Source organism: Phaenicophaeus curvirostris, unplaced genomic scaffold (genome assembly GCF_032191515.1).
Source record: "Phaenicophaeus curvirostris isolate KB17595 unplaced genomic scaffold, BPBGC_Pcur_1.0 scaffold_68, whole genome shotgun sequence".
Taxonomy (NCBI): domain Eukaryota; kingdom Metazoa; phylum Chordata; class Aves; order Cuculiformes; family Cuculidae; genus Phaenicophaeus; species Phaenicophaeus curvirostris.
In genome coordinates, this window is record NW_027206690.1 from 926,318 (window position 1) to 949,136 (window position 22,819).

General features: G+C 59.3%; 1 protein-coding gene across 1 annotated transcript in view; it reads left to right on the forward strand.

The window, feature by feature from the left end:
* OPLAH (5-oxoprolinase, ATP-hydrolysing) overlaps positions 1-22,517 on the forward strand; it is a 41,984-nt gene extending 19,467 nt beyond the window's left edge. Inside the window, exons 11-23 of the mRNA XM_069881743.1 lie at positions 642-754; positions 1,915-2,085; positions 5,254-5,391; positions 9,074-9,212; positions 10,491-10,603; positions 11,726-11,877; positions 14,068-14,228; positions 15,656-15,757; positions 16,259-16,433; positions 18,028-18,212; positions 19,451-19,582; positions 20,291-20,425; positions 22,338-22,517. Coding sequence (XP_069737844.1) covers positions 642-754; positions 1,915-2,085; positions 5,254-5,391; positions 9,074-9,212; positions 10,491-10,603; positions 11,726-11,877; positions 14,068-14,228; positions 15,656-15,757; positions 16,259-16,433; positions 18,028-18,212; positions 19,451-19,582; positions 20,291-20,425; positions 22,338-22,517 — 1,896 coding nt within the window. The remainder of the gene's footprint in view (positions 1-641; positions 755-1,914; positions 2,086-5,253; positions 5,392-9,073; positions 9,213-10,490; positions 10,604-11,725; positions 11,878-14,067; positions 14,229-15,655; positions 15,758-16,258; positions 16,434-18,027; positions 18,213-19,450; positions 19,583-20,290; positions 20,426-22,337) is intronic.
* The last annotated feature ends 302 nt before the right edge of the window (positions 22,518-22,819 follow it).

A 22,819-nucleotide genomic window follows, 5' to 3' on the forward strand; every position in this document is an offset into this window, starting at 1 on the left:
GGGTTGAGGTTCTGGGCTCCAGGGTTGGATCTGGACCCCCCTGGTTGAGGTTCTGGGCTCCGGGGGTGGATCTGGACCCCCCTGGTTGAGGTTCTGGGCTCCATGGTGGGATCTGGACACCCCTGGTTGAGGTTCTGGGCTCCATGGGTGGGATCTGGACACCCCTGGTTGAGGTTCTGGGCTCCATGGGTGGATCTGGACACCCCTGGTTGAGGTTCTGGGCTCCATGGGTGGATCTGGACACCCCTGGTTGAGGTTCTGGGCTCCAGGGTTGAGGTTCTGGGCTCCATGGTTGGATCTGGACTCCCCTGGTTGAGGTTCTGGGCTCCATGGTGGGATCTGGCCACCCCTGGTTGAGGTTCTGGGCTCCAGGGGTGGGATCTGGACTCCCCTGGTTGAGGTTCTGGGCTCCATGGTGGGATCTGGCCACCCCTGGTTGAGGTTCTGGGCTGCAGGGTGGGATCTGGACACCCCTGGTTGAGGTTCTGGGCTCCATGGTTGGGATCTGGACACCCCTGGTTGAGGTTCTGGGCTCCAGGGGTTGGATCTGGACACCCCTGGTTGAGGTTCTGGGCTCCATGGGTGGATCTGGACCCCCTGGTTGAGGTCCTCAGCCCTGATGTCCCCCCCTGGTCCCTCAGGCTCGAGGTCACGCGGCGTCTGACCACGTTCTGGCGTGTTTTGGTGGGGCCGGGGGACAACACGCCTGCGCCATCGCCCGCGCCCTCGGCATCTCCAAGGTCTTCATCCACAGGTGGGACTTGGGGGGGTCCCATGGGCTTGGTGTGGGGTCCCCGTGGTGGTTCCCCTGGTGGTTTTGGAGGTTCTCATGATGGTTTTGGAGGTTCTCATGATGGTTTTGGAGGTTCTCATGATGTTTCAGTGTTTCCCATGGTGTTTTCAATGGTTCCCATGGTGGCTTTGGAGGTTCCCATGGTGGTTTCGGTGGTTCCCAAGGTGGTTTTGGTGGTTCTTGTGATATTTCTGTGGTTCCCATGGTGGTTTTGGTGGTTCCCATGGTGTTTTTGGAGGTTGCCATGGTGTTTTTGGAGGTTCCCATGATGTTTCAGTGTTTCCGATGGTGGTTTTGGTGGTTCCCATGGTGGTTTTAATGGTTCCCATGGTGGTTTTAATGGTTCCCATGGTGGTTTTGGAGATTCCCATGGTGTTTTTGGTGGTTCCCATGATGTTTTTTGAGCTTCTCATGATGTTTTTGGAGGTTCCCATGATGTTTCAGTGTTTCCGATGGTGGTTTTGGAGGTTCCCATGGTGGTTTTGGAGGTTCCCATGGTGGTTTTGGAGGTTCCCATGGTGTTTTTGGTGGTTCCCATGGTGGTTTTGGAGGTTCCCGTGGTGTTTTTGGAGGTTCCCATGATGTTTCCGTGTTTCCCGTGGTGGTTTTGGAGGTTCCCGTGGTGGTTTTGGAGGTTCCCATGGTGGTTTCCGTGTTTCCCACGATGTTTTTGGAGGTTCCTGTGATGTTTCAGTGGTTCCCATGGTGTTTTTGGTGGTTCCCATGATGTTTTGGGAGATTCCCATGATGTTTTTGGACGTTCCCACGATGTTTCCGTGTTTCCCACGGTGTTTTTGGAGGTTCTCATGATGTTTTTGGAGGTTCCCATGAAGTTCTTGGTGGCTCCCACAATGTTTCAGGGTTTCCTGTGGTGGTTTTGGAGGTTCCCATGATGTTTTTGGAGGTTCCCACGATGTTTCCATGTTTCCCAGGGTGTTTTTGAAGGTTCTCATGATGTTCTTGGTGGTTCCCATGGTGTTTTTGGAGGTTCCCATGATGTTCTTGGTGGTTCCCATGATGTTCTTGGTGGTTCCCATGATGTTCTTGGAGGTTCCCGCGATGCTTTTGGTGGTTCCCACAATGTTTTTGGTGCTTCTCACGCTATTTTCGGGGTGCCCCAGGCACAGCGGGGTGCTGTCGGCGCTGGGTTTGGCTCTGGCCGACGTGGTCCACGAGGCCCAGGCTCCCTGCGCCCTTCGCTACGAGCCCGAGGCGTTCCCGGCCCTGGACGAGCGCATGGACGCCCTGGAGCTCGAGTGTCAGCGGGCGCTGCAGGCCCAGGGCTTCCACAGGTGACCCCGAAACCGGGGTGGGGGGGGACCCCAAAAAATCTGAGGGGAACACTGGGGAGATGGAGACCCCAATATGTCTCCATGGGCTTCTTCTGGGGTTCCCATGGTGGTTTTGGGGGTTCCCATGGTGGTTTTGAGGTCCACGTGGTCTGGGTTTGGGGTCCCCATGGTGGGTTTTGAGGTCCCTGTGGTCTGGGTTTGAGGTCCCCATGGTGGTTTTGGGGTCCACGTGGTCTGGGTTTGGGGTCCCCTGCTGGTTTTGAGGTCCCTGTGCTCTGGGCTTGGGGTTCCCATGATGGTTTTGGGGTTCCCCTGCTGGTTTTGAGGTCCCTGTGGTCTGGGCTTGGGGTCCCCATGGTGGGTTTTGAGGTCCCCATGGTGGTTTTGAGGTCCCCATGATCTGGGCTTGGGGTTCCCATGGTGGCTTTTGGGGTTCCCATGGTGGTTTTGGGGTTCCCATGATCTGGGTTTGGGGTCCCCATGGTGGTTTTGGGGTCCACGTGTCCTGGGCTTGGGGTTCCCATGGTGGGTTTTGGGGTTCCCCTGCTGGTTTTGAGGTCCCTGTGGTCTGGTTTTGGGGTCCCCATGGTGGTTTTGGGGTCCCCATGGTGGTTTTGAGGTCCCTGTAGTCTGGGCTTGGGGTCCCCATGGTGGTTTTGGGGGTTCCCATGGTGGTTTTGGGGTCCACGTGTCCTGGGCTTGGGGTTCCCATGGTGGGTTTTGGGGTTCCCATGGTTGTTTTGGGGTTCCCATGATGGTTTTGAGGTCCCTGTGGTCTGGACTTGGGGTTCCCATGAGGGTTTTTGGGGTTCCATGCTGGTTTGGAGGTCCTCGTGGTCTGGTTTTGGGGTTCCCATGGTGGTTTTGAGGTCCCCATGATCTGGGCTTGGGGTTCCCATGGTGGCTTTTGGGGTTCCTGTGGTGGCTTTGGGGTTCCCATGGTGGTTTTGGGGTTCCCATGATGTGGGCCTGGGGTCTCCATGGTGGTTTTTGAGGTTCCCATGGTGGTTTTTGGGGTTCCCATGGTGATTTTGGGGTTCCCATGGTGGTTTTTGGGGTTCCCATGATGTTTTTGAGGTCCCTGTGGTCTAGGTTTGGGGTTCCCCTTCTGGTTTTGGGGTTCCCCTGCTGGTTTTGAGGTCCCCATGGTGGGTTTTGAGGTCCCTGTAGTCTGGGCTTGGGGTTCCCATGGTGGTTTTGGGGGTTCCCATGGTGGTTTTGGGGTCCACGTGTCCTGGGCTTGGGGTTCCCATGGTGGGTTTTGGGGTCCCCATGGTGGTTTTGAGGTCCCTGTGGTCTGGTTTTTGGGTCCCCATCGTGGGTTTGGGGTCCCCATGGTGGTTTTGGGGTCCACGTGTCCTGGGCTTGGGGTTCCCATGGTGGTTTTTGGGGTTCCCATGGTTGTTTTGGGGTTCCCATGATGGTTTTGAGGTCCCTGTGGTCTGGACTTGGGGTTCCCATGATGGTTTTGAGGTCCCTGTGGTCTGGACTTGGGGTTCCCATGGTGGTTTTGGGGTTCCCATGGTGGTTTTTGGGGTTCCCATGGTGGTTTTTGGGGTTCCCATGGTGGTTTTAGGGTTCCCATGATGGTTTTGAGGTCCCCATGGTGGTTTTTGGGGTTCCCCTGGTCTGGGCTTGGGGTTCCCATGATTTTGAGGTGCAGGGGTTTCTTTTTGGGGTTCTGGGGTTGATTTTTGGGGTGCAGGGAGTGGATTTTGGGGTGGATTTGGGGGTTATGGGGTGGATTTTGAGGTTCTGGGGTGGGTTTGGGGTTGGATTTGGGGGTTCTGGGGTGGATTTTGGGGTGCAGGGGTGGTTTTGGGGTGGATTTGGGGTTGGATTTTGGGGTTCTGGGGTGGATTTTGAGGTTCTGGGGTGGGTTTGGGGTTGGATTTTGGGGTTCTGGGGTGGGTTTGGGGTTGGATTTTGGGGTTCAGGGCTGGATTTTGGGGTGCAGGGGGGTTTTGGGGTGGATTTGGGGTTGGATTTTGGGGTTCAGGGCTGGATTTTGGGGTTCTGGGGTGGATGTGGGTGTGGATTTTGGGGTTCTAGGGTGGATTTTGGGGTGCAGGGTTGGTTTTGGGGTGGATTTGGGGTTGGATTTTGGGGTTCTTGGTTGGATTTTGGGGTGCAGGGTTGGTTTTGTGGTGATTTGGGGCTGGATTTTGGGGTTCTGGGTTGGATTTTGAGGTTCTGGGGTGGATTTTGGGGTTCTGGGGTGGATTTTCGGGGTTCGGGGCTGGATTTTGAGGTTCTGGGGTGGGTTTGGGGTTGGATTTTGGAGTCCTGGGGTGGATTTTGGGGTGGATTTTGGGGTCCCTTGGGTTGGTTTTGGGGTTCTGGGGTGGATTTTGAGGTTCTGGGGTGGATTTGGGCTTGGATTTTGGGGTTCAGAGTGGGATTTTGGGGTTCTGGGGTGGGTTTGAGGTTGGATTTTGGGGTTCAGGGCTGGATTTTGGGGTTCTGGGGTGGATTTGGGGTTGGATTTTGGGGTTCTGGGGTGGGTTTTGAGGTTCTGGGGTGGATTTGGGGTTGGATTTTGGGGTTCAGGGCTGGATTTTGGGGTTCTGGGGTGGATTTGGGGTTGGATTTTGGGGTTCTGGGGTGGATGTGGGGTTGGATTTTGGGGTTCTAGGGTGGATTTTGGGGTGCAGGGTTGGTTTTGTGGTGGATTTGGGGCTGGATTTTGGGGTTCTGGGGTGGATTTTGAGGTTCTGGGGTGGATTTGGGGTTGGATTTTGGGGTTCTGGGGTGGATTTTGGGGTGCAGGGTTGGTTTTGGGGTGGATTTGGGGTTGGATTTTGGGGTCCCTTGGGTTGTTTTTGGGGTTCTTGGGTGGATTTTGGGGTTCGGGGCTGGATTTGGGGCTGGATTTTGGGGGTTCGGGGCTGGATTTTGGGGTTTCTTGGCTGGATTTTGGGGGTTCGGGGCTGGATTTTGGGGTTCGGGGGTGGATTTGGGGCTGGATTTTGGGGTTCGGGGCTGGATTTCGGGTTGGATTTTGGGGGTTTGGGGCTGGATTTTGGGGGTTCAGGGCTGGATTTTGGGGGTTCTTGGCTGGATTTTGGGGTTTGGGGCTGGATTTTGGGGGTTCAGGGCTGGATTTTGGGGTTCGGGGCTGGATTTTGGGGTTCGGGGGTGGGTTCGGGGCTGACGTGGGGGTCCCAGGCAGCAGATCCGCGCGGAGCGGTTCCTGCACCTGCGCTACGAGGGCACCGACTGCGCCTTGATGTGCTCGGCCAAGGGCCACCCGGCCACCTCCAGCTCCTGCCGCGCCGGGGACTTCCTCGCGGCCTTCTCCTCACGGTGACCAACCCTCCCACCTTCTCCATCTCCATCCACCTTCTCCATCATCTCCATGATCTCCATCCACCATCTCCCTCCCTCTCCGTGATCTCCATCCACCATCTCCATCATCTCCATGATCTCCATCCACCATCTCCATCCCTCTCCATGGTCTCCATCCACCATCTCCATCCCTCTCCATGATCTCCATCCACCATCTCCATCCCTCTCCATGATCTCCATCCACCATCTCCCTCCCTCTCCGTGATCTCCATCCACCATCTCCATCCCTCTCCATGATCTCCATCCACCATCTCCATCCCTCTCCATGATCTCCATCCACCATCTCCATCCCTCTCCATGATCTCCATCCACCATCTCCATCATCTCCGTGATCTCCATCCACCATCTCCATCATCTCCGTGATCTCCATCCACCATCTCCATCCCTCTCCGTGATCTCCATCCACCATCTCCATCATCTCCATGATCTCCATCCACCATCTCCATCATCTCCGTGATCTCCATCCACCATCTCCCTCCCTCTCCATGATCTCCATCCACCATCTCCCTCCCTCTCCATGATCTCCATCCACCATCTCCATCATCTCCGTGATCTCCATCCACCATCTCCATCATCTCCATGATCTCCATCCACCATCTCCCTCCCTCTCCGTGATCTCCATCCACCATCTCCCTCCCTCTCCATGATCTCCATCCACCATCTCCCTCCCTCTCCATGATCTCCATCCACCATCTCCCTCCCTCTCCATGATCTCCATCCACCATCTCCATCATCTCCGTGATCTCCATCCACCATCTCCATCATCTCCATGATCTCCATCCACCATCTCCCTCCCTCTCCGTGATCTCCATCCACCATCTCCCTCCCTCTCCATGATCTCCATCCACCATCTCCCTCCCTCTCCATGATCTCCATCCACCATCTCCCTCCCTCTCCATGATCTCCATCCACCATCTCCCTCCCTCTCCATGATCTCCATCCACCATCTCCATCATCTCCGTGATCTCCATCCACCATCTCCCTCCCTCTCCATGATCTCCATTCTCCATCATCTCTATGATCTCCATCCACCATCTCCATCCCTCTCCGTGATCTCCATCCACCATCTCCATCATCTCCATGATCTCCATCCACCATCTCCATCCCTCTCCATGATCTCCATCCACCATCTCCCTCCCTCTCCATGATCTCCATCCACCATCTCCATCATCTCCGTGATCTCCATCCACCATCTCCATCATCTCCGTGATCTCCATCCACCATCTCCATCATCTCCGTGATCTCCATCCACCATCTCCATCATCTCCGTGATCTCCATCCACCATCTCCATCCCTCTCCATGATCTCCATCCACCATCTCCATCCCTCTCCATGATCTCCATCCACCATCTCCCTCCCTCTCCATGATCTCCATCCACCATCTCCCTCCCTCTCCATGATCTCCATCCACCATCTCCATCATCTCCGTGATCTCCATCCACCATCTCCATCATCTCCATGATCTCCATCCACCATCTCCCTCCCTCTCCGTGATCTCCATCCACCATCTCCCTCCCTCTCCATGATCTCCATCCACCATCTCCCTCCCTCTCCATGATCTCCATCCACCATCTCCCTCCCTCTCCATGATCTCCATCCACCATCTCCATCATCTCCGTGATCTCCATCCACCATCTCCATCATCTCCATGATCTCCATCCACCATCTCCCTCCCTCTCCGTGATCTCCATCCACCATCTCCCTCCCTCTCCATGATCTCCATCCACCATCTCCCTCCCTCTCCATGATCTCCATCCACCATCTCCCTCCCTCTCCATGATCTCCATCCACCATCTCCCTCCCTCTCCATGATCTCCATCCACCATCTCCATCATCTCCGTGATCTCCATCCACCATCTCCCTCCCTCTCCATGATCTCCATTCTCCATCATCTCTATGATCTCCATCCACCATCTCCATCCCTCTCCGTGATCTCCATCCACCATCTCCATCATCTCCATGATCTCCATCCACCATCTCCATCCCTCTCCATGATCTCCATCCACCATCTCCCTCCCTCTCCATGATCTCCATCCACCATCTCCATCATCTCCATGATCTCCATCCACCATCTCCCTCCCTCTCCATGATCTCCATTCTCCATCATCTCTATGATCTCCATCCACCATCTCCATCCCTCTCCGTGATCTCCATCCACCATCTCCATCATCTCCATGATCTCCATCCACCATCTCCATCCCTCTCCATGATCTCCATCCACCATCTCCCTCCCTCTCCATGATCTCCATCCACCATCTCCCTCCCTCTCCATGATCTCCATCCACCATCTCCCTCCCTCTCCATGATCTCCATTCTCCATCATCTCTATGATCTCCATCCACCATCTCCATCCCTCTCCACGATCTCCATCCACCATCTCCCTCCCTCTCCATGATCTCCATCCACCATCTCCATCCCTCTCCATGATCTCCATCCACCATCTCCATCCCTCTCCATGATCTCCATCCACCATCTCCCTCCCTCACCATGATCTCCATCCACCATCTCCATCCCTCTCCATGATCTCCATCCACCATCTCCATCCCTCTCCGTGATCTCCATCCACCATCTCCCTCCCTCTCCGTGATCTCCATCCACCATCTCCATCCCTCTCCATGATCTCCATCCACCATCTCCATCATCTCCGTGATCTCCATCCACCATCTCCCTCCCTCTCCGTGATCTCCATCCACCATCTCCCTCCCTCTCCATGATCTCCATCCACCATCTCCATCATCTCCATGATCTCCATCCACCATCTCCGTCCCTCTCCATGATCTCCATCCACCATCTCCCTCCCTCTCCATGATCTCCATCCACCTTCTCCATCCCTCTCCACGATCTCCATCCACCATCTCCCTCCCTCTCCATGATCTCCATCCACCATCTCCCTCCCTCTCCGTGATCTCCATCCACCATCTCCCTCCCTCTCCGTGATCTCCATCCACCATCTCCATCCCTCTCCATGATCTCCATCCACCATCTCCCTCCCTCACCATGATCTCCATCCACCATCTCCATCCCTCTCCATGATCTCCATCCACCATCTCCATCCCTCTCCGTGATCTCCATCCACCATCTCCCTCCCTCTCCGTGATCTCCATCCACCATCTCCATCCCTCTCCATGATCTCCATCCACCATCTCCATCATCTCCGTGATCTCCATCCACCATCTCCCTCCCTCTCCGTGATCTCCATCCACCATCTCCCTCCCTCTCCATGATCTCCATCCACCATCTCCATCATCTCCATGATCTCCATCCACCATCTCCGTCCCTCTCCATGATCTCCATCCACCATCTCCATCCCTCTCCATGATCTCCATCCACCATCTCCATCATCTCCATGATCTCCATCCACCATCTCCATCCCTCTCCATGATCTCCATCCACCATCTCCATCATCTCCATGATCTCCATCCACCATCTCCATCATCTCCGTGATCTCCATCCACCATCTCCCTCCCTCTCCATGATCTCCATCCACCATCTCCATCCCTCTCCGTGATCTCCATCCACCATCTTCCTCCCTCTCCATGATCTCCATCCACCATCTCCATCATCTCCATGATCTCCATCCACCATCTCCATCATCTCCATGATCTCCATCCACCATCTCCACCATCTCCGTGATCTCCAGGTACCTCACGGAGTTCGGTTTCACCATCCCTGGCCGCCCGGTGCTGGTGGACGATGTCCGTGTCCGGGCCACGGGCAGCAGCGGCATCTCCTGCGACACCCGCCTGGAGCCCAGCGGGAGGCCTCCTCGCCCCAAGACGGTGAGACCGGGACCTCTGGGGGGTGGTGGGACCCCATGAGAACGTCTAGGAGGTGGTGGGACCCCATGAGAACGTCTAGGAGGTGGTGGGACCCTATGGGAGCTCAGGGGGGTGGTGGGACCCCACGTGGATATCTAGGAGGTGGTGGGACCCCATGAGAACGTCTAGGAGGTGGTGGGACCTCATGAGGAGCTCAGGGGAGGTGGTGGGACCTCATGAGGATGTCTAGGAGGTGGTGGGACCCCATGGGAGCTCAGGGAGGTGGTGGGACCTCATGAGAACGTCTAGGAGGTGGTGGGACCCCACGAGGAGGTCCAGGAGGTGATGGGACCCCATATTGCTCAAGGAGATGGTGGGACCCCATGGGGACCTCAAGGGGGTGGTGGGACCCCATGAGAACGTCTAGGAGGTGGTGGGACCCATGGGGACCTTAGGGAGGTGGTGGGACCCCATGGGAGCTCCAGGAGGTGATGGGACCCCATGGGAGCTTAGGGGGGTGGTGGGACCCCATGGGGTGGTCTAGGAGGTGGTGGGACCCCACGAGGAGGTGCAGGAGGTGGAGGGACCCCACGAGGAGGTCCAGGAGGTTGTGGGACCCCACGAGGAGCTCAGGGGGGTGATGGGACCCCATGGGGACCTCGAGGAGGTGGTGGGACCCCATGGGGAGGTGCAGGAGGTGGTGGGACCCCATGAGAACGTCTAGGAGGTGGTGGGACCCTATGGGAGCTCAAGGGGGTGGTGGGACCCCACGAGGAGGTCTAGGAGGTGGTGGGACCCCACGAGGAGGTCTAGGAGGTGGTGGGACCCCATGTTGCTCAAGGAGGTGGTGGGACCCCATGAGAACGTCTAGGCGGTGGTGGGACCCCATGAGGAGCTCAGGGAGGTGGTGGGACCCCATGAGAATGTCTAGGAGGTGGTGGGACCCCATGGGAGCTCAGGGAGGTGGTGGGACCCTACGAGGAGGTCCAGGAGGTGGTGGGACCCAATGGGGACCTCAGGGAGGTGGTGGGACCCCATGAGGACCTCGAAGACGTGGTGGGACCCCATGGGGAGGTCTAGGAGATATTGGGACCCCATGGGATCTCAGGGAGGTGGTGGGACCCCATGGGAGGTGGTGGGACCCCATGGGGAGGTCTTGGAGGTGGTGGGACCCCCCGAGGAGGTGCAGGAGGTGGTGGGACCCCATGGGGAGGTTCAGGAGGTGGTGGGACCCCCCGAGGAGGTCCAGGAGGTGGTGGGACCCCCCGAGGAGGTCCAGGAGGTGGTGGTGTCCGGCAGGTGACTCGTTGCTACTTCGAGGCCGGGTACCTGGAGACGCCCGTGTTCCTGCTGGAGGAGCTGGCGAGCGACCACACCGTCCCCGGCCCGGCCATCGTCATCGACAGCAACAGGTGGGACCTCCAGGAGGTGGTAGGACTCCAGGGGGACCTCAAAGAGGTGATAGGACTCCATGGGGACCTCCAGGAGGAGGTGATAGGACTCCATGGGGACCTCCAGGAGGTGGTAGAACTCCAGGGGGACCTCCAGGAGGTGATAGGACTCCATGGGGACCTCCAGGAGGTGATAGGACTCCATGGGGACCTCCAGGAGGTGATAGGACTCCATGGGGACCTCAAAGAGGTGATAGGACTCCATGGGGACCTCAAAGAGGTGATAGGACTCCATGGGGACCTCCAGGAGGTGATAGGACTCCATGGGGACCTCCAGGAGGTGGTGGGACCCCATCGGGACCCCAGGGAGATGTTGAGGGCCCCAAGGAGCTGGTGGGACCCCAGGGAGATGTTGAGGACCCCAAGGAGCTGGTGGGACCCCAGGGAGATGTTGAGGACCCCGAGGAGCTGGTGGGACCCCAGGGAGATGTTGAGGACCCCGAGGAGCTGGTGGGACCCCAGGGAGATGTTGAGGACCCCAGGGAGCTGGTGGGACCCCAGGGAGATGTTGAGGACCTCCAGGAGCTGGTGGGACCCCAGGGAGATGTTGAGGACCCCGAGGAGCTGGTGGGACCCCAGGGAGATGTTGAGGACCCCAGGGAGATGTTGAGGACCTCCAGGAGCTGGTGGGACCCCAGGGAGATGTTGAGGGCCCCAAGGAGCTGGTGGGACCCCAGGGAGATGTTGAGGACCTCCAGGAGCTGGTGGGACCCCAGGGAGATGTTGAGGACCCCAAGGAGCTGGTGGGACCCCAGGGAGATGTTGAGGACCCCGAGGAGCTGGTGGGACCCCAGGGAGATGTTGAGGACCCCGAGGAGCTGGTGGGACCCCAGGGAGATGTTGAGGACCCCGAGGAGCTGGTGGGACCCCAGGGAGATGTTGAGGACCCCAGGGAGATGTTGAGGACCCCAAGGAGCTGGTGGGACCCCAGGGAGATGTTGAGGACCCCAAGGAGCTGGTGGGACCCCAGGGAGATGTTGAGGACCCCAGGGAGCTGGTGGGACCCCAGGGAGATGTTGAGGACCCCAGGGAGCCGGTGGGGCCCTGGAGCCCCCTGCCCAGGTCCCCCTCGTGCTCTTCCAGCACCATCGTGGTGGAGCCGGGCTGCGTCGCCACCGTCACCGACTGCGGGGACGTCTCCATCGCCGTCGGCTCGGGGACCCCCCAGCCCCTGGGCCCCCAGCTGGACGCCGTCCACCTCTCCATCTTCTCCCACCGCTTCATGAGCATCGCAGGTAGGGTCCCAGCCCCCAGGAACCCCCCCCAGGAACCTTCCAGGACCCCCCAAGAACCCTCCCAGGAACCCTTAGAACCTCCCAGGAACCCTTAGAACCTCCCAGGAACCCCAAGAACCCTCCCAGGAACCCTTAGAACCTCCCAGGAACCCCAAGAACCCTCCCAGGAACCCCAAGAACCCTCCAAGAACCCCAGGAAGCTCCCAAGAACCCATCAGGAACCCCAAGAACCCTCCCAAGAACCCACCAGGAACCCTAAGAACCTCCCAGGAACCCCAGGAACCTCCCAGGAACCCCTCAGGAGCCCCAAGAACCCTCCCAAGAACGCACCAGGAACCCTAAGAACCTCCCAGGAACCCCAGGAACCTCCCAAGAACCCATCAGGAACCCCAAGAACCCTCCCAAGAACCCACCAGGAACCCTAAGAACCCCCTCAGGAACCCCAGGAACCCACCAGGAACCCCCCAAGAACCCACCTGGAGCCCTAAGAACCCATCAGGAACCCCAAGAACCTCTCAGGAACACCTTAAACCCCCAAGAACACCCCAAGAACCCACCAGGAACCCCAAGAACCCCTCAAGAACCCACCAGGAACCCCCCTATGAACCCCCCAGGAACCCCAAGAACCCCCAGGAACCCCAAGAACCCCCAGGAACCCCCCAAGAACCCCCCAGGAACCTCCCAAGAACCCCCCAGGACCCCCAAGAACCCACCAGGAGCCCCAAGAACCCACCAGGAACCCATCAGGAACCCCAAGAACCCTCCCAAGAACCCACCAGGAACCCCAAGAACCTCCCAGGAACCCCAAGAACCCACCAGGAACCCCCCGAGAACCCAGCTGGAGCCCTAAGAACCCATCAGGAACCCCAAGAACCTCTCAGGAACACCTTAAACCCCCAAGAACACCCCAAGAACCCACCTTAAACCCCCAAGAACCCCCCAAGAACCCACTAGGAGCCCCAAGAACCCCTCAGGAACACCTTAAACCCCCAAGAACACCCCAAGAACCCACCAGGAACCCCAAGAACCCCCCAAGAACCCACTAGGAGCCCCAAGAACCCCTCAGGAACACCTTAAACCCCCAAGAACACCCCAAGAACCCACCTGGAGCCCCAAGAGCCCCCCAGGAACCCCCCAAGAACCCCCTCAGGAACCCCCCAAGAACCCCCTCAGGAACCCCCTCAGGAACTCCCCAAGAACCCCTCAGGAACCCCCCAAGAACCCATCAGGTACCCCAAGAACCTCTCAGGAACACCTTAAACCCCAAAGAACACCCCAAGAACCCACCAGGAACCCCAAGAACCCCCCAAGAACCCTCAAGGAACCCCCCCAAGAACTCCAGGAACCCCCTAAGAACCCCCCAGGAGCCCCAAGAACCCACCAGGACCCCCAAGAACCCACCAGGAACCCATCAGGAACCCCAAGAACCCTCCCAAGAACCCACCAGGAACCCCAAGAACCTCAGGAACCCCCATAAGAACCCTCCAGGAACCCCAAGAACCTCAGGAACCCCCCCAAGAACCCACCAGGAGCCCCAAGAACCCACCAGGAACCCCCCTAGAACCCACCAGGAACCCCCCTAGAACCCACCAGGAACCCTCCAGGAACCCCAGGAACCCACCAGGAGCCCTAAGAACCCACCAGGAACCCCCCTAAGAACCCTCCAGGAACCCCAAGAACCTCAGGAACCCCCCCAAGAACCCACCAGGAGCCCCAAGAACCCATCTGGAGCCCTAAGAACCGACCAGGAACCCCCCTAGAACCCACCAGGAACCCCAAGAACCTCAGGAACCCCCATAAGAACCCTCTAGGAACCCCAGGAACCCCCTAAGAACCCACCAGGAACCCCAGGAAGCCCCCAGGAACCCTCCAGGAAGCCCAAGAACCCTCCAGGAACCCCCTAAGAACCTCAGGAACCCCTCAAGAACCCACCAGGAACCCCAAGAACCTCAGGAACCCCCTAAGAACCCTCCAGGAACCCCTCAAGAACCCCCCAGGAACCCCAAGAACCCACCTGGAGCCCTAAGAACCCACCAGGAACCCCCCTAAGAACCCTCCAGGAACCCCAGGAACCCCTCAGGAGCCCCCCCAGGAACCCCAAGAAGCCCACGAACCCCCCGGGAAGCGCTGGGGTGCGGGTGGGGGGGTGTCTCCTGAAGGTCCTCGGTGTGTGTCCCCTCCCCCCCACAGAGCAGATGGGCCGGATCCTGCAGCGGACGGCCGTCTCCACCAACATCAAGGAGCGGCTGGACTTCTCCTGCGCCCTCTTCGGGCCCGACGGGGGCCTGGTCTCCAACGCCCCCCACATCCCCGTCCACCTGGGAGCCATGCAGGAGACCGTCCAGTTCCAGGTGGGAAACGGGGACCCCCCCCCCCACCCCGACAACCTCCTGGAGACACCAGGGACCCCCCCCTTGGAACCCCCCTAGAACCCTCCAGGAATCCTCCAGGAACCCCTCAAGAACTCTCTGAGGAACCCCAAGAACCCACCAGGAACCCTAAAGAACCCACTAGGAACCTCAAGAACCCACCAGGAACCCCCCCTAGAGCCCTCCAGGAACCCCAAGAACCCACCAGGAACCCTAAAAAGCCCCCAGGAATCCCAAGAACCCACCAGGAACCCCCCTAGAACCTTCCAGGAACCCCAAGAACCCACCAGGAACCCCCCTAGAACCCTCCAGAAACCCTAAGAACCCACCAGAAACCCCCGTAGAACCCTCCAGGAACCCAAAGAACCCACCAGGAACCCCCCTAGAACCCACCAGGAACCCCAAGAACCCACCAGGAACCCCCCTAGAACCTTCCAGGAACCCCCAGAACCCTCCAGGAACCCCCCTAGAACCCACCAGGAACCCCAAGAACCCACCAGGAACCCTAAAGAGCTCTCAGGAATCCCAAGAACCCTCCAGGACCCCCCCTAGAACCCACCAGGAACCCCCCTAGAACCCACCAGGAACCCCCCTAGAACCCACCAGGAACCCCTAGAACCCACCAGGAACCCCAAGAACCCACCAGGAACCCTAAAGAGCTCCCAGGAACCCCAAGAACCCTCCAGGAACCCCAAGAACCCATCAGGAACCCCCCTAGAACCCTCCAGGAACCCCAAGAACCCACCAGGAACCCCCCTAGAACCCTCCAGGAACCCCAAGAACCCACCAGGAACCCCCCCAGAACCCTCCAGGAACCCTAAGAACCCACCAGGAACCCTCCAAGAACCTTATAGGAACCTCAAGAACCCCCCAAGAACCCTCCAAGAACCCCCCGGAACCCTCCAAGAACCTCACAAACCTCCCAGGAACCCCCCAAGAAGCCCCCAAGAACCCCAAGAACCCTCCAAGAACCTCAGGAACCTCCTAGGAACCCCAAGAACCCTCCATGAGCCCTCCAAGAACCCCCAGGAACCCTCCAAGAACCTCAGGAACCTCCCAGGAAGCCCCCAAGAACCCTCCAAGAACCTCAGGAACCTCCTAGGAACCCCAAGAACCACCCCAAGAACCCTCCAAGAACCCCAGCAACCTCCTAGGAACCCCAAGAACCCTCCAAGAACCTCAGGAACCTTCAAGAACCCTCCAAGAGCCTCAGGAACCTCCTAGGACCCCCAAGAACCACCCCAAGAACCCCCTAGGGAGCCTCCAAGAACCTCATAGGAACCTCAAGAACCCTCCAAGAACCCTCCAAGAAGCTCATAGGAGCCCCAAGAACCCTCCAAGAACTCCAAGAACCCCAGGAATCCCCCAGGTCCTGCTGATCTCCTCCCCGTGTCCTCTCCCCACCCCAGATCCGGAACCTCGGAGAGGACCTGAAGGAGGGGGACGTCATCCTGAGCAACCACCCCTGCGCGGGGGGGAGCCACCTGCCCGACCTGACCGTCATCACCCCCGTGAGTGGGACACGGACCTCCTGGAGGGGGTGGGGATGGGGTGGAGATGGTGGAGATGGTGGAGATGGTGGAGATGGTGTGGAGATGGTGTGGAGATGGTGGAGATGGTGTGGAGATGGTGGAGATGGTGGAGATGGTGGAGATGGTGGAGATGGTGGAGATGGTGGAGATGGTGTGGAGATGGTGGAGATGGTGGAGATGGTGGAGATGGTGGAGATGGTGTGGAGATGGTGGAGATGGTGGAGATGGTGGAGATGCTGTGGAGATGGTGGAGATGGGGTGGAGATGGTGGAGATGGGGTGGAGATGGGGTGGAGATGGTGGAGATGGTGGAGATGGTGGAGATGGGGTGGAGATGGTGGAGATGGTGTGGAGATGGTGGAGATGGTGTGGAGATGGTGGAGATGGTGGAGATGGTGGAGATGGTGGAGATGGTGGAGATGGGTTGGAGGTGTTGGAGCCCCCCAGGTGGAGCCCCCATCCCACGTCCTGGTCTCTCCAGGTGTTCTGGCCGGGGGTGGCGGCCCCTGTCTTCTTCGTGGCCAGCCGGGGCCACCACGCGGACATCGGGGGCAGCACCCCCGGCTCCCTCCCCCCCCACTCCCACAGCCTCCAGCAGGAGGGGGCCGTCTTCGTCTCCTTCAAGCTCGTCACGGGCGGCGTCTTCCAGGAGGAAGGTGGGGTGGGGGTGGTGGGGGTGGTGGACATGGTGGACATGGTGGAGATGATGTGGAGATGATGTGAAGATGGTGGAGATGATGGGGATGGTGGAGATGATGGGGATGGTGGAGACATGATGGAGATGGTGGAGATGATGGGGATGGAGATGGTGGAGATGATGGGGAGATGATGGGTTGATGGAGGTGGTGGAGATGATGGGGATGGTGGAGACGTGATGGGGATGGTGGAGATGATGGGGATGGTGGAGATGATGGGGATGGTGGAGATGTGATGGGGATGGTGGAGATGTGATGGAGATGGTGGAGATGATGTGGAGATGATGGGTTGATGGAGATGGTGGAGATGATGGAGATGGTGGGGATAGTAGAGATGGTGGAGATGGTGGAGATGATGGGGATGGTTGAGATGATGGTGGGGATGGTGGAGATGGAGGTGGAGGGGACTTGGTGGGGATGGTGGTGCTGATGGAGATGTTGGAGACGTCCTGGAGATGTGGTGGAGGTGGTGAGGACAACGGAAGTGGAGATGTCCTGGAGATGTGTGGTGGGGACAGTGGAGATGAAGGGGACACGTTGGGGGTGGAGGGGACAGTGGAGATGGTGGGAATGTAATGGAGATGGTGGAGGTGGAGATTGTGGGGACAGTGGGGACGATGAGGACGTGAGGGGACAGTGGGAGTGTCATGGAGATGTAGGGATGTTGGGATGTGGTGAGGATGGTGGAGATGGTGGGGATGGTGGGGATGGAGATGGTGGGGATGGTGGAGATGATGGGGATGGGGATGGTGGGGATGATGGGGATGGTGGGGATGGTGGAGATGGTGGGGATGGTGGAGATGGTAGAGATGATGGGGATGGTGGAGATGGTGGGGATGGTGGAGGTGGTGGGGATGGAGGAGATGATGGGGATGGAGATGGTGGAGATGATGGGGATGGTGGAGATGATGGGGATGGGGATGGTGGGGATGATGGGGATGGTGGGGATGGTGGAGATGGTGGGGATGGTGGAGATGGTAGAGATGATGGGGATGGTGGAGATGGTGGGGATGGTGGAGGTGGTGGGGATGGAGGAGATGATGGGGATGGAGATGGTGGAGATGATGGGGATGGTGGAGATGATGGGGATGATGGGGATGGAGATGGTGGAGATGATGGGGATGGTAGAGATGATGGGGATGGGGATGGTGGGGATGATGGGGATGGTAGAGATGATGGGGATGGTGAAGATGATGGGAATGGTGGAGACGTGATGGAGATGATGGTGATGGTGGAGATGATGGGGATGGAGATGGTGGGGATGGTGGGGATGATGAAGATGACGGGGATGGTGGAGACGTGATGGAGATGATGGGGATGGTGGAGATGATGGTGGAGATGATGGGGATGATGGAGACCTGATGGAGATGATGGTGATGGTGGAGATGATGGGGATGGAGATGGTGGGGATGATGGAGATGGTGGGGATGCCGGAGGTGATGGGGATGGTGGAGAGATGATGGGGCTGGTGGGGCTGCTGAGGCCGTGGTGTGGCTGGTGGGGTGGAGGAGGTGTCCCCGTTGTCCCCCCGGCGCGGTGCTGACGGTCCCCGCAGCGGTGACGGAGGCTCTGCTGGCCCCGGGCCGCGTCCCCGGCTGCAGCGGGACCCGCGCCCTGCGGGACAACCTGTCGGACCTGCGGGCCCAGGTGGCCGCCAACCAGAAGGGGATCCAGCTGGTCACCGAGCTCATCGCCCAGCACGGCTTGGACACCGTCCAGGCCTACATGGCCCACATCCAGGTGGGGACGGCACCCCGAGCACGACCCCCGACCCGACGGGACCTCCAACCACCGGGATCCCCAACCCACCATGATCCTCAACCCACCATGATCCCCAACCCACCTTGATCCCCAACCCACCATGATCCCCAACCCACCATGATCCCCAACCCACCTTGATCCCCAACCCACCATGATCCCCAACCCACCTTGATCCCCAACCCACCTTGATCCCCAACCCACCTTGATCCTCAACCCACCTTGATCCTCAACCCACCATGATCCCCAACCCACCTTGATCCCCAACCCACCATGATACTCAACCCACCTTGATCCCCAACCTGCAATGACCTCCAACCCACCTTGATCCTCAACCTGCAATGACCCTCAACCCGCCATGACCCCCAACCCGCCATGAGCCTCAACCCGCCATGAGCCTCAACCCACCATGATCCTCAACCCACCATGACCCCCAACCCACCATGACCCCCAACCCACCATGACCCCCAACCCACCATGATCCCCAACCCACCTTGATCCCCAACCCACCTTGATCCCCAACCCACCATGATCCTCAACCCACCATGATCCCCAGACACCATGAACCCAACTGACCGTGACCTCCAGCCCACCAGGACTTCCAACCACCATGAACTCAACCATCGTGAACCCCAGCCCACCATGATCCCCAATCCCACCATGATCCCCAATCCCACCATGACCTCCAACCCACCATGAATCCAACTGACCATGATCCCCAACCCACCTTGATCCTCAACCCACCATGATCCCCAGACACCATGAACCCAACTGACCATGACCCCCAACCCACCATGAATCCAACTGACCATGACCCCAAACCCACCATGAATCCAACTGACCATGATCTCCAACCCACCATGAATCCAACTGACCATGATCTCCAACCCACCATGATCCCCAACCCACCATGAACCCAACTGACCATGACCCCCAACCCACCATGACCCCCAACCCACCATGACCCCCAACCCACCATGACCCCCAACCCACCATGATCCTCAACCCACCATGAACTCAACCCATCATGATCCTCAACCCACCGTGATCCCCAGACACCACGAACCCAACTGACCATGACCTCCAACCCACCAGGACTTCCAACCATCGTGAACCCTAAACCACCTTGATCCCCAACCCATAATGACCTCCAACCACCATGAGCCCCACCCCTCCACGACCCCCAACCCACCCCGTGGTGACCCCCGAGTTGTCCCCAGGCCAACGCCGAGGTGGCCGTGCGGGAGATGCTGAAGGACTTTGCCGCCCGCTGGGGCACCGAGGTGGAGGCTGAGGACTTCATGGATGACGGGTCCCCCATCCGCCTGCGGGTGACGGTGGATCCCCACGAGGTGAGCTCCGACACACTAGAACCTCCAACCCAACCCACCATGACCCTCAACCCACCATGACCCTCAACCCAACCCTCCACGACCCCCAACCCTCCACGACCCCCAACCCTCCACGACCCCCAACCCACCATGACCCCCAACCCTCCATGACCGTCAACCCTCCATGACCCCCAACCCACCATGACCCCCAACCCTCCATGACCCCCAACCCTCCATGACCCCCAACCCACCATGACCCTCAACCCTCCATGACCCCCAACCCACCACGACCCCCAACCCACCATGAACTTCAACCCAACCCACCACGACCCTCAACCCACCACGACCCTCAACCCACCACGACCCCCAACCCACCATGAACCTCAACCCAACCCACCACGACCCCCAACCCACCATGAACCTCAACCCAACCCACCATGACCCCCAACCCACCATGAACCCCAACCCTCCACGGCCCTCAACCCACCATGACCCCCAACCCACCATGATCCTCAACCCACCATGACCCTCAACCCAACCCGCCACGAACCCCAACCCACCATGAACCCCAACCCACCATGACCCCCAACCCACCATGACCCCCAACCCACCATGACCCTCAACCCTCCATGACCCTCAACCCACCATGACTCCCAACCCCCCCTGATGTATTTTGGGGTCCCCCTTGCCTCGGGGTCCCCCCCCCGTGGTGTCCCGCGTGTCCCCCAGGGCAGCGCCGTCTTTGACTTCTCGGGCTCGGGGCCGGAGGTTCTGGGCAACTGGAACGCGCCTCGCGCCATCACGCTGGCCGCCCTCATCTACTGCCTGCGCTGCATGGTGGGCCAGGACATCCCCCTCAACCAGGTGACCCCCCGACTCGGGGACCCCCCGACTGGGTGAACCCCCCGACTCTGGGACCCCCCCACCATGTGGGACCTTCAAATGTGGGACCCCCCAACTCAGAGACCCCCAACTTGGGGACAACCCAACTGGGTGAACCTCCAACTCTTGGACCCCCCACCATGTGGGACCTCCAAATGTGGGACCCCCCAACTCAGAGACCCCCCAACTCGGGGACAACCCAACTGGGTGAACCCCCAAATGTGAGACCCTCCAACTGTGGGACCCCCCAACTGGGTGAACCCCCCAACTCTTGGACCCCCCACCATGTGGGACCTCCAAATGTGGGACCCCCCACCTTAGAGACCCCCCAACTCAGAGACCCCCCAACTCGGGGACAACCCAACTGGGTGAACCCCCAAATGTGAGACCCTCCAACTCTGGGACCCCCCAACTGGGTGAACCCCCCGACTCTTGGACCCCCCACCATGTGGGACCTCAAAATGTGGGACCCCCCAACTCAGAGAGCCCCCCAACTCGGGGACAACCCAACTGGGTGAACCCCCAAATGTGGGACCCTCCGACTCTGGGACCCCTCAACTGGGTGAACCCCCCAACTCTGGGACCCCCCACAATGTGGGACCTCCAAATGTGGGACCCCCCAACTCGGGGACAACCCAACTGGGTGAACCCCCAAATGTGAGACCCTCCAACACTGGGACTCCCCAACTCTTGGACCCCCCACCATGTGGGACCTCCAAATGTGGGACCCCCCAACTCAGAGACCCCCCCAACTCGGGGACAACCCAACTGGGTGAACCCCCAAATGTGAGACCCTCCAACTCTGGGACCCCCCAACTGGGTGAACACCCCAACTCTTGGACCCCCCCCAAATGTGGGACCCCCCCAAATCTTGGACCCGCTGGGCCCCTGATCCCTTGGTTTGGGGGGGGGGTCCTGGCACCCCAATAGCCTGGGATGAGGGGGGTGGGACCCCAATCTCTTGGTTTGGGGGGGGGGGTTCCTGGGACCCCAATTTCCTGGGATGGGGAGGGGGCCCACAGTCCTTTGGTTTGGGGGATCCTGGTACCCCAATTTCTTAGTTAAAGGGGGTCCTGGCCCCCCAATTTCTTAGTTAATGGGGGTCCTGGCACCCCAGTCCCTTGATTTTGGGGGGTCCTGGCACCCCAATAGCCTTGGATGGGGGGGTGGGACCCCACTCCCTTAGTCCGAGGGGGGTCTTAGCACCCCAGTCCCTTGGATTGGGGGGTTCCTGAGACCCCAATTTCTTAGTTAAGGGGGGTCCTGGCACCCCAATTTCTTAGTTAATGGGGGTCCTGGGACCTCAGTCCCTGGGTTTGGGGGGTCCTGGCACCCCAATTTCTTAGATAAAGGGGATCCTGGCACCCCAATTTCTTAGTTGATGGGGGTCCTGGGACCACAGTCCCTTGGTTTGGGGGGGTCCTGGCACCCCAATAGTCTGAGTTAATGGGGGTCCTGGGACCACAGTCCCTGGGTTTGAGGGGGTCCTGGCACCCCAATTTCTTAGATAAGGGGGATTCTGGCACCCCAATTTCTTAGTTAATGGGGGTCCTGGGACCACAGTCCCTTAGATTGGGGGGGTCCTGGGATCCCAATTTCTTAGATAAGGGGGGTCCTGGCACCCCAATTTCTTAGTTAATGGGGGTCCTGGGACCACAGTCCCTGGGTTTGGGGGGGTCCTGGGATCCCAATTTCTTAGAAAAGGGGGGTCCTGGCACCCCAATTTCTTAGTTAATGGGGGTCCTGGGACCCCAGTCTCTTGGTTTGGGGGGTCCTGGCACCCCAATAGCCTGGGATGAGGGGGTCTCAGGCCCCCAGTCCCTCGTTCTGGGGGTGTCTCGGGGCTCTGTGGATTTGGGGGGGCTCCTGATGTCCGTGTCCCCCCCGTTTCCAGGGCTGCTTGGCCCCCGTGCGCGTCGTGATCCCCCCGGGGTCCCTCCTGGACCCCTCGCCCGAGGCGGCCGTGGTTGGGGGCAACGTCCTCACCTCCCAGCGCCTGGTGGACGTCATCTTCAAGGCTTTCGGGGTCTGCGCCGCCTCCCAGGTACGAGAAATCGGGGGGCTGGGGTCCTAAGGGGTGATGGGGTCTTGGGGTGATGAGGGGCTGGGGTCCCAGGGGGCTGGGGTCCTGAGGGGTCTGAGGGGATGAAGGTTTGGGGTCCTGGGGTGATGGGGTCTGGGGTCCTGGGGACTGGGGTCCCAGGGGTCTGGGGTCCTGAGGGGTCTGAGGGGATGAAGGTTTGGGGTGATGGGGTCTGGGGTCTTGGAGTGATGAGTGTCTGGGGTCCCAGGGGTCTGGGGTCCTGAGGGGTCTGAGGGGATAAAGGTTTGGGGTGATGGGGTCTGGGGTCCCAGGGGTCTGGGGTCCTGAGGGGT